Here is a 14721-nt window from a genome sequence, read left to right as displayed (position 1 = left end):
AATGACAAATAGCCGCATAAGAGCAAAAGCAAAGGCACAATAAGAATATACAGATGCTAACAGAATGGTAAAAAGGAGCATTAAGGCAGACAAGAGTAAATACATTGAAAATCGAGCAGAAGTTGAAAAATTTAGTAGGCCACAAAGATAACAGAAACTGAAATAATTATAGAGGGATGCAGTTGACAAACAACTAAGAGACCAGCAAGCAGGACTTTTTATATATTTTTTAAAAACCTATTATACCGGCCCGGCTCTCCAGACAATTCTATGCTAAGATTCACCGCTTCACTTCGAACCGAGATTTGATTTTTATATTGCCTGTAGTGATGTCACATGAAGAGTGACCAATCCTCAAAGACGTCCCTTTTATGCCCATATATGGAAATCCCTGATGTCATCTATATGAAGCCATGTTGGAATGCCCATATATGGACATACTGATTTAATCAGCATTTTCCCTCTCTGCCATCAGAGGGGAAATAGAGGGTAAATATCCCAGCTTGTGGAAGGTTTCAGGGTATGGGAGCTTACAGTTCACAGTGGAAGGTTTCAGGGTATGGGAGCTTACAGTTCACAGTGGTTTCAGGGTATGGGAGCTTACAGTTCACAGTGGAAGGTTTCAGGGTATGGGAGCTTACAGTTCACAGTGGAAGGTTTCAGGGTATGAGAGCTTACAGTTCACAGTGGAAGGTTTCAGGGTATGAGAGCTTACAGTTCACAGTGGAAGGTTTCAGGGTATGGGAGCTTACAGTTCACAGTGGAAGGTTTCAGGGTATGGGAGCTTACAGTTCACAGTGGGGAAAAAGGAATACAAAATAATTCATGAGGGAAAAATAAATAAGTTTAAAGCTTACTGAGGAGCGAGACTCCAGACATTCCTCTTCATAGTCGGGATTCACCTGAAGCAACAACACAGATATACATATTAAATAAAACAACCGTTTAGAAAGGGTATTCAACGGAGGGTCCTCAAAGTTACTACAGGCGGTCCTCCAAATCTTAGTCTTAGTCACACTCTCAACTAAGGGGTCCTTGGCCTGAGTACGTCGAAGACCCCTGTTTTAGAAGTCTACAAAGAAAACAGTTTATTTTACAGTGCTGATATTCTGATAAATAATGATCAACAAGCATGAAATTAATGACAGGCGAATAAACTGTCTGTCGGGTGGAAACCTCAAAATGTGCAAAAGTAGCAAAACTTACAAGCTCAAAACGCTGCACAAACGATCATGAATTTGAGGAATTTGGGTCCCCTTCCGAAATCAATGGGGGTACAATGGTACATTTACCCTTTTTGTCTCAGGAATACGACAAATACAAAAAACTATTATTGAACTCAAGTCTCTATGGTGTCAGTAATCAATGGAAAAAGAAAATGTCATTTTGGGGGTGAACTACCCCTTTAACAGAACTTCTGTAGCCAGGTAGTGTCTACCAGGGACGTGCAGAGGATGTTAGAGAGGCAGGGGCTGACATTTCTAAAAGGGCCTTTTGGTGAAAACATCGAAAATAGCAGACCTCCAAGCGACACGTTGTGAGCTTGGAGGTCTGCTAATTTTGATGCCACACTGAACCAAGCATAATCAAGTCAATACTGGAGATTTCTACACACAGAGCAATTCTTTCAACATAAGACCCTGCATTCAAGTTCAGGAGAGTTTGGACAAGGCAGTTCTCTTGAATGCTGCATTCATGGTCTGGAGAGGGCACTTTTTACAGACAGATAAAAGGGCAGGGGCTCAAGCCCCCTTTGATGTCTATGTGTGCACGTGCCTGGTGTCTAATAGAACATGACCTCTGACCTGTGACCTTACTGACCTCTGCTGCCAGGTAGTGCCCAGTCGCCAGGTGTTTGAACCTGAACAGACTGTTCCAGTATCCTGCTCCTCCTCTGCAGGGGTCATGCTGCACCACCTGACACCACCACCAGGGGGAGACAGAGAAACACACACACACACACACACACACACACACACACACACACACACACACACACACACACACACACACACACACACACACACACACACACACACACACACACACACACACACACACACACACACACACACACACAGTAAATGGAGATGAAGACAGATCCTGATTCCCATAACTTCAGCGATATTCAAGCTGCGGCCCATGGGCCACATGCGGCCCCTGCAGCATGTCTGTGCGTCCCGTCATGGACATACTAATACAAATATATTTTGTCTACTTTCAGTGTGGACAAATAATGTATGTAATTTTCTCCAAAACCCGCATTTTTGTCTTGTTTATACAAGACTTTTTTTTTGTTTGTTCCAAAAGAAGAAACTTCATAATTTCATCATAAATCAAGCCATGACAATCTTGTTGTTCAATGAGGTTTGGTCTTACAGATGGAAATGGACCCTTAAGGGTCTGAAACTCTGAGAGTGTACAAATGGAACCAAATGGACCCTTACAGCTCTGTAACTCATCTCTGTAACTCTGAGAGTGTACAAATGGAACCAAATGGACCCTTACAGCTCTGTAACTCTGAGAGTGTACAAAGGGAACCAAATGGACCCTTACGGGTCTGTAACTCTGAGAGTGTACAAATGGAACCAAATGGACCCTTACAGCTCTGTAACTCTGAGAGTGTACAAATGGAACCAAATGGACACTTACGGGTCTGTAACTCTGAGAGTGTACAAATGGAACCAAATGGACCCTTACAGGTCTGTAACTGTGAGTGTACACACATACCTCCACCTCCCATAATGCCTTGCTGCTGGTAGCGGAGGTGGCTGACTGGCGTCCGGTGGTCCTCAGGAAGACGTATTGTTTCTTGCGGTGGTCGTCACATGTCAGGAACTTCTCCTGTTCGGCGTGAAACAAGCGCACCACGTCTCCCTGGAGGGAGAAGCACTTTATTACGATTATGAAAAGATTATACATAATCCTGCTTGAATTCTATACAGACTTTTACAATGAAAGACGAGTAAATTCCACTGTGGTCCAAATTACATTGTTTAAAGGTAGGGTAAGTGACATTTCTTTTTTTGAGCGGTGGTCACACCGTCTCCATAGCGTGGCCGTGTGTGTATCCGTGTATGTATGTATGTATGTGTGTCTGTCTGTCTGTCTGTCTGTCTGTAGCCTGTGGTGTATGTAGCCTGCTATACCTTTTCTGACCACACATGTTAAGGGAGGGGCGCTGTTGTTCAGGCCAGGCCAGACACACTCACACTCACATTCACACACACAAATACACACGCACGCACACACACACACACACACACACACACACACACACACACACACACACACACACACACACACACACACACACACACACACACACACACACACACACACACACACACACACACACACACACACACACACACACACACACACACACACGCAGCCTCCATCGCTCAGTTCACACAAGTGTGATTTTTAAATAGGTGCCTGAAGAAGGTCTATGTGAGCCAAATGTTGCTTAAATAAAAGTGTTCCTCTTGTGTGTGTCTAACTTTGTTTTATTCTCTGTTTACGCACCGTCTCTGAGAGACTTTGTTTAGTGTCAAAATACCTGTTAAAGACTTAATAGTCTGGTAGTTTTTGATTGATTGAAGAATTTATTAGCAGTTTGCAATAGGAAAAAGTACAGTTTCATGACAGCACAAATCACTGGTACAAGGTCAACTAAAAGGAGATCCTAGAAAACCTTACGGCTTATTTACACAGGAACCACTTTATGTATCTCATACAACATTGACAGACAGACGGATAGAACACAGTACTTTACCTAGGATAACATCAATTACAAAAGCAAAAAAAAAAAAGGGGGGGGGGGTGGAAGCATGCATGGGGGCTTAGTCTATTTACAAGTCTTGAGTAGCAGCCGTCTGAATAGTAGACAGACAGACAGAGAGACAGACAGAGAGACAGACAGACAGACAGACAGACAGACAGACAGACAGACAAACCCCTTTCAGGATCACTTCCTGGTTGTCGCCCCATTTCATGAACAGGACGATCTTCCAGCTGGTGTTACAGTTGACCGAGTTCACCTGACACACACACACACACACACACACACACACACACACACACACACACACACACACACACACACACACACACACACACACACACACACACACACACACACACACACACACACACACACACACACACACACACACACACACACACACACACACACAGTTCCCATGAATATACTGGAACACACTGGAAATGAATTATGAATTGTTTTATGAAGTGAATTATGTTCAGGCAGGGTCTTGCATAATATAACTGTTAGTAACTGCATCACTCCCTAGCTTCCACCATAGCCCATAGCACTTACCGTAGCACTTGCCTACCCTCAATGACCATCCATGTCAGTTAGACAGCATCTTTATATAGAGCCATGTCAGTGTAGAGCTTACATGTACACACTATTGATGTTTTCCATTGTATGTTTTGAATATGTTCTTTGGTCTACTTAAGTTTTTTAGACGACTATTTCTATGCATTTAATGAATTAATGTTTATGTATTGGCGTATTACAGTGTGCTGTCCTTGCTTATTGTAGGTCGCTTTGTATCAAGAGTTAAAAAATATGTTTTTTGTTTTAAGTAATTTAAGGGTTAACAGGGTGGCCGTGGGTATAATAAGTTTCTGCTTCAGCCCACACCTGTTGGGTCAACAGTTATCTATATATGTAGTCTGTTGGGTTATTATTGTTTGTATTTTTTTAAATGACAAGATTAACTAACTAACTAACTATTTAACTCATGGATACACCTGCTCCAGTCTGAGGTTTTGGGTTTGAGGTTTGGACGTGCATGGTTGATGAAGTAGGGTTTAGGGTTTGTGTGTATATCTGTATGTATGAGTGTCCGTATGAGCACGGGACTAACGTCATAGAAAGTATGCAGAGACCGACATCACCACAGCTGATGTCACGGACAGGACAGCCCATACAAGGAGATACGCATGTATGTGGTGTTTGATACCATGCGAAGTGAGCTGGCACCTTAGCGTACGCTACAGAGAAACCCCAGGTGTCGTGGCTGGAAAAAAATAAATATTCATATTCATTTGTTTTTATTTTGTTTGCAACATAAATGATTAGTCTAATGGCTCTGTGGGGAGTGAAGGCTGTTTTTACTGCACTGCTTTATTAACTCATAGGAGGTCCACGACAAGTCAACGCGTCAAACTCTTGTCTCCCGGTGTCCGTTAACGCGCTTGTAGCTACTGTACAAAGCTACCGCGGTGAAGAGAAACACTCCATTTCCCGAAATGCAGAGCAAGATCACGTTACCGGGAAGTCCTGTCTCCCTCATTCACACTAGTGTAACGCTGCTGCACAAACGTGCATTTTTCTCCTAATCTAACTTTTAAATCACCTTCATGTTCAAAACGCGGCCTTCTCTACCGAAAGCACTGTGACCTGCGATTGTTAGAAAACTGTCCTGTGACTGAAAGAAAATAATATCGTGAAAATAAACAGGAGATACTTGGATTACATTTACTCTGATTACTTTTTTTGCCAGCCCTTCAAAAGACGCTAAAATGGCCACTGGGTCAGTGGTAGGTGCCTTGAATGTAGCCTACTAATTTAACAATCATTGGTTACATCCAGAGTTAGGGTCAGGGTTCACTGACCTCGTTACATCCAGGGTTAGGGTCAAAGGTTAGGGGTCACTGACCTCGTTACATCCAGGGTTGTCCACCAGCTGGTGAGTGCTGGCATGAAGAGGCTGACCAGCATTCACAGGGTTAAGGACCACCTTATCCCCTATCACCACCTGTTACACACGCACACACACACACAATCAATATATAATCAATACATCGATACATAACAACCTGCCATAATTAAGCTATAACCCACAAGATGGTATGGGTTGATCGTGATTATTTGACCGCCTGCGTTGCCGCGGGCACGAGCCCGAAGGACGAGTGCCCGTAGACAGCACAATCCAATCCAATCCACTTTATTTATGAAGCACATTTTTAAAACAGAGTTTACAAAGTGCTGTACAGAGAATCACAGATAAATGAATGAATAGGGCTAATCATGGCTCGGCAAGGCTTACTTTTATCTGAACATGACATATAAACATGATGATCAGTGATCAAAACATGTCACAGCAGCACTCAGGTTGAATAAAAATAAGATTACATAAAAAAATTAATCCTACGACTGGAGCCCACAGAGTGTGAGTGTCTTTTAGTTTTCAAGACTCATTGAAAACACAGGGACGACATAGCTCAGTGGTATAGAAACCGTCATTAGAGCACGAAGGATTCCCGAAGGGTTCCCAGTTCGATCCCGGGCTCCCGCTGAGTTAATGTCGAAGAGTCCTTGATTAAGACTCTGAACCCCGAGTTGCTCTTGATGAGAAGGTTGGTGCCTTGCATGGTTTCCTCCGCCATCGGTGGGTGAATGTAATGAATGTGTGTGTGAATGGGTGAATGTAATGAATGGGTGAATGTAATGAATGTGTGTGTGAATGGGTGAATTGAATGTAATGCCCAATCTATGTAAAGCGCCTTGGATGAAAAGGGCTATATAAATGCACCATTTACCATTTAACACACGTCTCTGCTTCAGGTGACTGATATTGTCCTTGTAATGAATGAGGAATCCTGGCTGGTTGGGACCAGAGCAGTGCAAGAGGAGAGTAGCGTCACGATTTGATCTCGCCGCAAAGCGGAAGGTGCGTTGCTGGAGCCTGGTGACATTCAGTCTGCAACAGTCTGCTGCTCTTCAGTCCCGTCTACCACCGTTGTAACCAAGGCATTTTCGCTTGCTGGCAAGTAGACTAAAACACGTCTTTTTCCACTTTTAACACATTCACAGGCCTCTCCAAGGTAGGCAACATTATTATTTCACGTAATCGGCTCTAAAAGAAATTGACTTTATTAACTTTAAAATGATTGACTTTATTGACTTTAAAAATGAATTAAATTAACTTGGAGAGGCCCATGAATGTGTTAAAAGGGGGAAAAGGAGTGAATGCCTCGGTTACAATGGAGGCTGAAGAGCAGCAGGAATATCACCAGACTCCAGTACGCTAAATGGTGACGTCACATCCGCTTTCCACGCTTTTACAATGGGAGTCGATGTAAGTGTCAGAACTCTCTTTCTAGGGGTCTGGTTGGGACTATAGAGCCATAGAATCCTCACACTGTCTCCGATGGATCTCAGCTTCTAAAAGGGTTGGATATAAAAACCAGGACTCACACTGTCTCCGATGGAGCGGAGCTTGTAGAAGGGTTGGATGTAAAACCAGGATCCTTCGTTTCCAGCTGTGTCCAGCATCACTCTCATTGCATTCTTCTCCAGCAGCGCCGGAAGACGCTTGTTCACCGTCAGGTATTTGTTACTCTTCAGGTGCAGCAGCTGAAATGTATTTATTAAGTATTGATTACTCTTCAGGTGCAGCAGCTGAAATGTATTTATTAAGTATTTATTACTCTTCAGGTGCAGCAGCTGAAATGTATTTAAGTATTTATTAAGTATTTATTAAGTATGTATAAGTATTTATTACTCTTCAGGTGCAGCAGCTGAAATGTATTCATTAAGTATTTATTAAGTATGTATTAAGTACTTATTAAGTATTTATTACTCTTCAAGTGCAGCAGCTGAAATGAAGCACAAATGATGGCATGGTTTAATTATTATCAGTTTCACATAGAACTCACAGTTTTTACTTAAAGGTGTGCCATAGTTTTGTATTTTTTTATGTGTCAATGGAGTTAAAGGACCAGGTCACCTCTGGGACAACCAGATCTTATTTTATTGTTGTGTGGGACACGATCAACACAATCCTGAGTTATTTTTTGTGTTCAATCTGTGTTTTTAGATATTTTAGTATTTCAGCCGATTTCAGCATGCTACAACTGGTTATATGATGCAAAATTCATCATATGACCAGTTGTAGCATGCTGAAATACTAACATATCTAAAAACATAACAACTAACATATCTATACAGATTAAACACAAAAGAAATTCAGGATTGTGTTGATCGTGTCCCACACAACAATAAAATAAGATCTGGTTGTCCCAGAGGTGACCTGGTCCTTTAACATTACTCTAATAGACCCCCAGCTTTGGTTATGTATTGTATGTGTCTATGGAGTTAACATTACTCTAATAGACCCCCAGGTGTGGTTATAAATTATGTCTTCCCTGTAGGGCTAGGTCGGTATTGACATTTTTTACTTTGGTTTTTGTCTTCCCATTACCGACAATATTGCAGTAATTACCGCACCCCTGTATATATTAATTAGGGTTTGGCGATGAGCCAAAATATTCCTATCATCTGCCCAAAATTCGCCGCTCCACAGTCCAATAAGCCCGAGTTATACTTCCCTGTACAGCACAGCGAGTCTCGCTTCGAAAGTAGCAGATCTACGTTCTGATCTTGTAGATCTGTGCAGTGTCGGGTTACTATATTAACTCATTTGCTGCCATTTTAACATTGTACTGTATGGCTTTTCTGCCAATTTGTATAACTAGAAGCTGGGGCGGCCCAGCGTCTAGTCGGCGACCTGGCCAACTCGGAACAATGTAAATAGGGAATGAATGCCCCGCCCTTTAATGCAAAGAACCCGTTTTGACCATCTGTTTGCCTGTGTCCATTTATGCCCATATATGGAGATATCTGTCTGTCTGCGTCCACTTTATGCCCATATATGGAGATCTTTGACCATCTGTTTGCCTGTGTCCATTTATGCCCATATATGGAGATATCTGTATCTGTCTGTCTGCATCCATTTTATGCCCATATATGGAGATCTATGCAGACACAGTGCCAGTTCCGGAAAATCCTGATGTCAGACATCAGAATCCGAACCTTTCGTGCTGGTTCCAGAAAATCGTGTATCGGGTCGGGTCGAGGCCGAGCACTGCACTCACTACCTGCTGCGGTGGGGAACGCGCGTGCCGAATTTGAAATAGGGAATGAATGCCCCACCCTTTAATGCAAACCCCATGAATGCCCCACCCTTTAATGCAAACCCCAATATACCTGTTGTCATAGGACCCGTTTTGACCATCTGTTTGTCTTTGTCCACTTATGCCCATATATGAAGATCTCTGCACAGACAGTACCGGTTGAGGAAAACTCTGATGTCAGACATCAGCTCCGCATACGGGCATTCATTTTATGCCCATATATGGAGAACGCGCGTGCCGGTGGGACGAACGGTTGTGGCGTTTGTGATGTCAGAGCCTTTTATGAAGTGATGTCACAATGAGTCAGCGCTTGCGCCGATTTCCTCCGGAACAGCCTGATGTCAACAATCAGCCCCACATAAGGAGATTCCGAACGTTTCGCGCCGGTTCGGGAAAACCGCGCGTCGGGTCGAGGCCCGGCACTGCACTCTGCGCCACGGCGGGGAACGCGCGTGCCGAATCTGAAGCCGGTGGGACGAACGGTTCTCGAGATACGCGGATTACAGACAGACAGACAGACAGGCAGACACGCAGAGACTTCTCGCATTTATAGATAGATGATTTTTTTTTATATTTACATTTTTCCAAAATTCTGTGTTTGCACGACAATGTCATACAGTAATGAAAATGAAAGAGGACAAGCTCTAGTTTCACCAAAAATATATATTTTCTTAAACGATGTACCATTCTATAGTTATCGCCATTTCAGAACCCTTGTTTTTTGATTTTCCGAGCTTGAAAATCTAATGAAAAGGAGTTATTTAAGTTTGTGTGAGCGGATTTTCAAGCGGATAACTCAGTTGATATTTGTATTTATGGCGTCAGGCACTTATCAGATAAGTGTACTAGAGTAATAAGTGTAATTGTGTAATAGGGCAATATATGGACGCGACGCGTTGCTTTTCTTCAGACCACCAAGAACAACATCTCCATGGTCGCCTGACCGAGGACTCCGCAGGGGGATATTTTCTCCTTCTCTCCCCTCCCGCGAGCAGGGCTTGAAGATCGGGTTGGTGGTCGAGTGGACCGGCGCTGCATCTTGTCGAGTAGGTGATGTGTTGTTTGTAACCTCGCCTCACCAGGCTTTCTGTGTTTGTAGTGGGTTGTTTGGTTCAGAGAGGCTGAGGCTCTGTTCCAAGGGTGTCGGACCAAATGCTGGGCCCTGGGTACAAGGATTCACTGCGGGATTTCAAAAATAGATATATACAAGCTCACAGCAAGGCACCGAGTGCCGCGTTGCAAGCTTGTAGATCTGCTATTTTTCAATAGCAAAAGTATAAAATACCAAAGGGCCTTCCACCTTGGGCCCTAGTAACTCAGCCCCACTTTCCCCCCCCTTGTGACAACCCTGATTTAGCATCGTTGTTGGCTAAACATCTGGACATAATAGTTTGTTGTGGAGACTTTGAACATTTTTGTGGGGTTATGAAGCTGTGTGTTGTGTAGGCATGGCAGATTATGACTTTTCAAGTGAAAATGTCACGGGATTTTGTTTGATTCATGCAGAACGGTCTCTTTGATAGAGCCGAACTGTTTACGTTGCTACTTCTAGCCTCGCATGGGGCCATTCTGACATGCTGCCATTCAGACTTTCTAATTGTGGCGACACTTCCATAGATGTTAGGGCTAGGATTTGTTGGAATGGGGGGTGTGGGAATGGCATGGCTGCATGTTGGAATGAGGATGTCTGAAAAAAAAAAAACGCACTGTGCTGGAGCGCAGCAGGCTGCAGCGGTGCGTGCGAAATGCCTTCACTGTGCCTTCACTGTGGATTATGGGGAGAATTACACACTTTTATTGAGATTTATACATTTATTACACTCTTGTTTTCAAGACACACTAACTTTGATGTGTGATATTTTGGGTTCCCTATATGACAGAAGGCTCAAACTTTATCAGGGGCTGGGGAAGAGTGTAATTAAACATTACATTATATAAAAGCAAATTCTCGGGTTCCTCGGGCATGGCAGGGCCGTACAGCGGGATTTTTTCGGGCTCCTCGGGCATCGCAGCAAATGAGTTAACATACTAGGGCTTCTCGCGTACTGTGATTCTGTAATGTCTCAAATTGCATTGATTGAGTGGTGATATAAACATAAAGTAGACAGGTTTTATATTTATCTCACTTAGAGAATGTCTGGTCCAAAAAAGAATGGATTCTGTTTTACCAAGGTGTAGTGACAGTTTGTTATCTGTAAGCCAAGTACGAATTTTGGTGACTTCTGAGCTGAGAGCTTCCTCAACCTTTGTCACCAGCGAACAGGAACAGTTTGCAGTTCATTCATGTTGTTAGCGTCCATTGTGGAGTGGACACTACCTTCTGCTTCTATTGAGAACGTTAATTTTTTTAAATATTTTTCCTTGTCACACTGTTTACACTGGAAAGGCTTTTCCCCCGGTATGGACACGCTGGTGATTCTTCAGGGTACTTAACACACTGAAACTCTTGTCACACTGTTTACAAACAAAGGGTTTTTCTCCAATGTGGATACGCTGGTGCTTCCTCAGAGTCCCTAACACACTGAAACTCTTGTCACACTGTTTACACACAAAGGGTTTTTCTCCAGTGTGGATACGCTGGTGATTCTTCAGGTCACCTGTCTGACTGAAACTCTTGTCACACTCTTTACACACAAAGGGTTTTTCTCCAGTGTGGACACGCTGGTGCTTGTTCAGGTCACTTGTCTGACTGAAAGCCTTGTCACACCGTTTACACACAAATGGTTTTTCTCCAGTGTGAATACGCTGATGTACAGTCAGGTTACTTAACTTAGGGAAACCCTTGTCACACTGTTTACACACAAAGGGTTTTTCTCCAGTGTGGACAAACTGGTGTAGCTTCAGGTGACCTATCTCACTGAAACCCTTGTCACACTGTGTACACACAAAGGGTTTTTCTCCAGTGTGAATACGCTGATGTGCCTTCAGGTTACTTAACGCACTGAAACCCTTGTCACACTCTTTACACACAAAGGGTTTTTCTCCAGTGTGGACACGCTGATGTGCATTCAGGTTACCTAACCGACTGAAACCCTTGTCACAGTGTTTACACTGGAAAGGTTTTTCTTTGGTGTGGACATGCTGGACACGCTGTGTCGATACCTCAATGAAACTCTTATCACATAAGAGGTCTTCTTTCCTGGGTAGGTAATCAAATGTTTCTTTACTTCTCCCGGCTGCGTTGAAGTCCTCACAAGATCTCGGTTTGTCTGTGTCTCCTTGCTGCTGGCCGGTTACAGAGCTGGTGATCATCGGACAGGAAGATGAGGGCAGCTGTCCATTGCTCATCATTTGACAGCAGAGGTTGTTGTGGCTTCTCTTCATGTTTTCATGGAGGGTGACAGAATCCTAACAGTACACCTGTCCTATGTCTTGGAAGATTGGTTCATGGACCTGTATTCACCGCTACTGCTACTTGGACTGTAAATTGGAAGGCGTTCCTTTGTCTCTTGCAGGTTGGAAAGACTAATATATTCTCCGACAATCCAGTTGTCTCTATATGTCCCTTACCCGCTGATTCTCACAGCACACTTTAAAGACTTTCTCACGGTGTTACTCAGTCTAAATGTGACGTTTAGAAATTGCGTCACATCTTATTCAGGTTGACCAAAGCTATGGTCTGATGTCACACAACACAAACCATTGACATCATTCCCAATGACACCGATTTGCACATCTGACAGTTGCAATTCATTCATCTGTGAATTTAGTTGATCAAGTTGATCACCAAACCCGGAAGTAGAGGCTCAAGCTTATTGGACATACTGTATGCCCATCTGGCATAATGCTACTGTATGCACGGGCATAGACGGCCCCTCTTGTGGTCCTTATATATGTTGCCCAACATATGCAAGTTAGCATCTGGCAGTTTCTAAATGCTAGGGACCCATACTCAACATTTCTAACATACAACTTTAGGGTACTCAAAATGTCTGGGTTCACATTTTGGCTACTAGACTATAAGGTAGTAAACAGCTTCCAAACACAAGACGTGATGATTCCGGAACCGGCACTGTGTCTGCATAGATCTCCATTTATGGGCATAAAATGGATCCAGACAGACAGATACGGATATCTCCATATATGAGCATAAATGGACACAGGCAAACAGATAGTCAAAGATCTCCATATATGGGCATAAAATGGACGCAAAAAGACAGATACAGATATCTCCATATATGGGCATAAATGGACACAGGCAAACAGATGGTCAAAACGGTCCTATGACAGGTATAATGGGGTTTGCATTAAATGGGGAACCAGCACTGTGTCTGCAACACAGTCGGAGGCACAGACAGATACAGAGATCTCCATAATGGGCATAAAGGGACACAGACAAACAGATACAGAGATCTCCATATATGGGCATGAAGTGGATGCAGACAGACAGATACAGATACCTCCATATATGAGCATAAATGGACACAGGCAAACAGATGGTCAATACAGGTCCTACAGAGATCTCCATATATGGGCATAAAATGGACGCAGACAGACAGATAACTCCATATATGGGCATAAATGGACACAGGCAAACAGATGGTCAAAACGGGTCCTACAGGGATCTCCATATATGGACATAAAATGGACGTAGACAGACAGATATCCCCATATATGGGCATAAATGGACAAACGCAAACAGATGGTCAAAACAGATCCTATGACAACAGGTATAATGGGGTTTGCATTAAAGGGCGGGGCATTCATCCCCTATTTACATTGTTCCCGAGTTGGCCAGGGCGCCGACTAGACGCTCGGCGGCCCGAAGTATGTAAAAACGAGCAGACATTTACAATTGCATTTTGGGTCACAAAATCACATTGAGCAAATAAGTAGCCTATACTACTGATTTATTTAGTTTAAAACTCCCTCAAACAACAGCAACCAAAGGTAATTTGGGGAGACCTATTGTTTTAATTTGAAGACGAGCCATTAATTTAGCCTACCTACCAAAAAAAAAAAGAAAAAAAGACTCGGCTCGGTCTCGACCCCCGTTGGTCTCGGACTCGACTCGGTCTCGACCCCCGTTAGTCTCGGACTCGACCCCCTCCCAGGGGCTCTTGACTCGGACTCGACTCGGACTCGAACCCCTTAGGACTTGGACTTGACTTGGACTCGCTTTAGGTGGACTCGACTACAACACTATTAGTTACATTACACCACTGGCCAGCTGACTTGCAGAAACTACCGTCTAGCGCTACTGTCATTTTAGTTTCTAGTCCTCGCACCCTGCTCGTATGCTCTGTTAAGCCTATATATTTTTGGAGGGATAAAAAATAAACTGCCACAAGGTATTTATAAATATCCTCGTGGATTATGGAGAAAGTTGCTGTACGAGGCTACGGCTGCTCCAGTGTTGAGGAATCGAGGATTTCTTGTCACAAACATCATGCAACATGCGGAACGCGGCCCAGAGCAGAGCGGCACGGAGCGGCAGGCGGTCTTTGCTTCTCCCCCGTTTTAAAATAACAATCACGGGCATCATTGCTTTTGTAATGGCCGATAGAGAAGGCAGCGTTTTAAACACACGCAAACAGATGGTCAAAACAGATCCTATGACAACAGGTATAATGGGGTTTGCATTAAAGGGCGGGGCATTCATCCCCTATTTACATTGTTCCCGAGTTGGCCAGGGTGCCGACTAGACGCTCGGCCGCCCGAAGTATGTAAAAACGAGCAGACATTTACAAATGCAGGCCCTGGATGGGGGGTGTCTGATAAAATGAATATCAAATATCTAAATATTGAATCAAGCTAATTAAAATCTGT

The 14721-nt window shown here is 43.5% G+C and overlaps 1 protein-coding gene across 2 annotated transcripts in view; it reads right to left on the bottom strand.

Annotated features, from left to right (window-relative positions):
- LOC308287451 (inositol 1,4,5-trisphosphate-gated calcium channel ITPR1-like) overlaps positions 1-14721 on the bottom strand; it is a 190134-nt gene that overhangs the window by 133779 nt on the left and 41634 nt on the right. For both annotated transcript variants that reach the window (XM_080728624.1, XM_080728623.1), the window contains exons 6-11: positions 7235-7393; positions 5694-5792; positions 3960-4043; positions 2731-2877; positions 1822-1917; positions 858-902 (exon numbers count right to left, since the gene is read on the bottom strand). In XM_080728624.1, coding sequence (XP_080584750.1) covers positions 858-902; positions 1822-1917; positions 2731-2877; positions 3960-4043; positions 5694-5792; positions 7235-7393 — 630 coding nt within the window. The remainder of the gene's footprint in view (positions 1-857; positions 903-1821; positions 1918-2730; positions 2878-3959; positions 4044-5693; positions 5793-7234; positions 7394-14721) is intronic.

The sequence above is a fragment of the Nannobrachium achirus genome, assembly GCF_963921795.1.
Source record: "Nannobrachium achirus genome assembly, chromosome: 6".
NCBI lineage: Eukaryota > Metazoa > Chordata > Actinopteri > Myctophiformes > Myctophidae > Nannobrachium > Nannobrachium achirus.
This window is presented reverse-complemented; position numbering and strand designations above follow the sequence as displayed.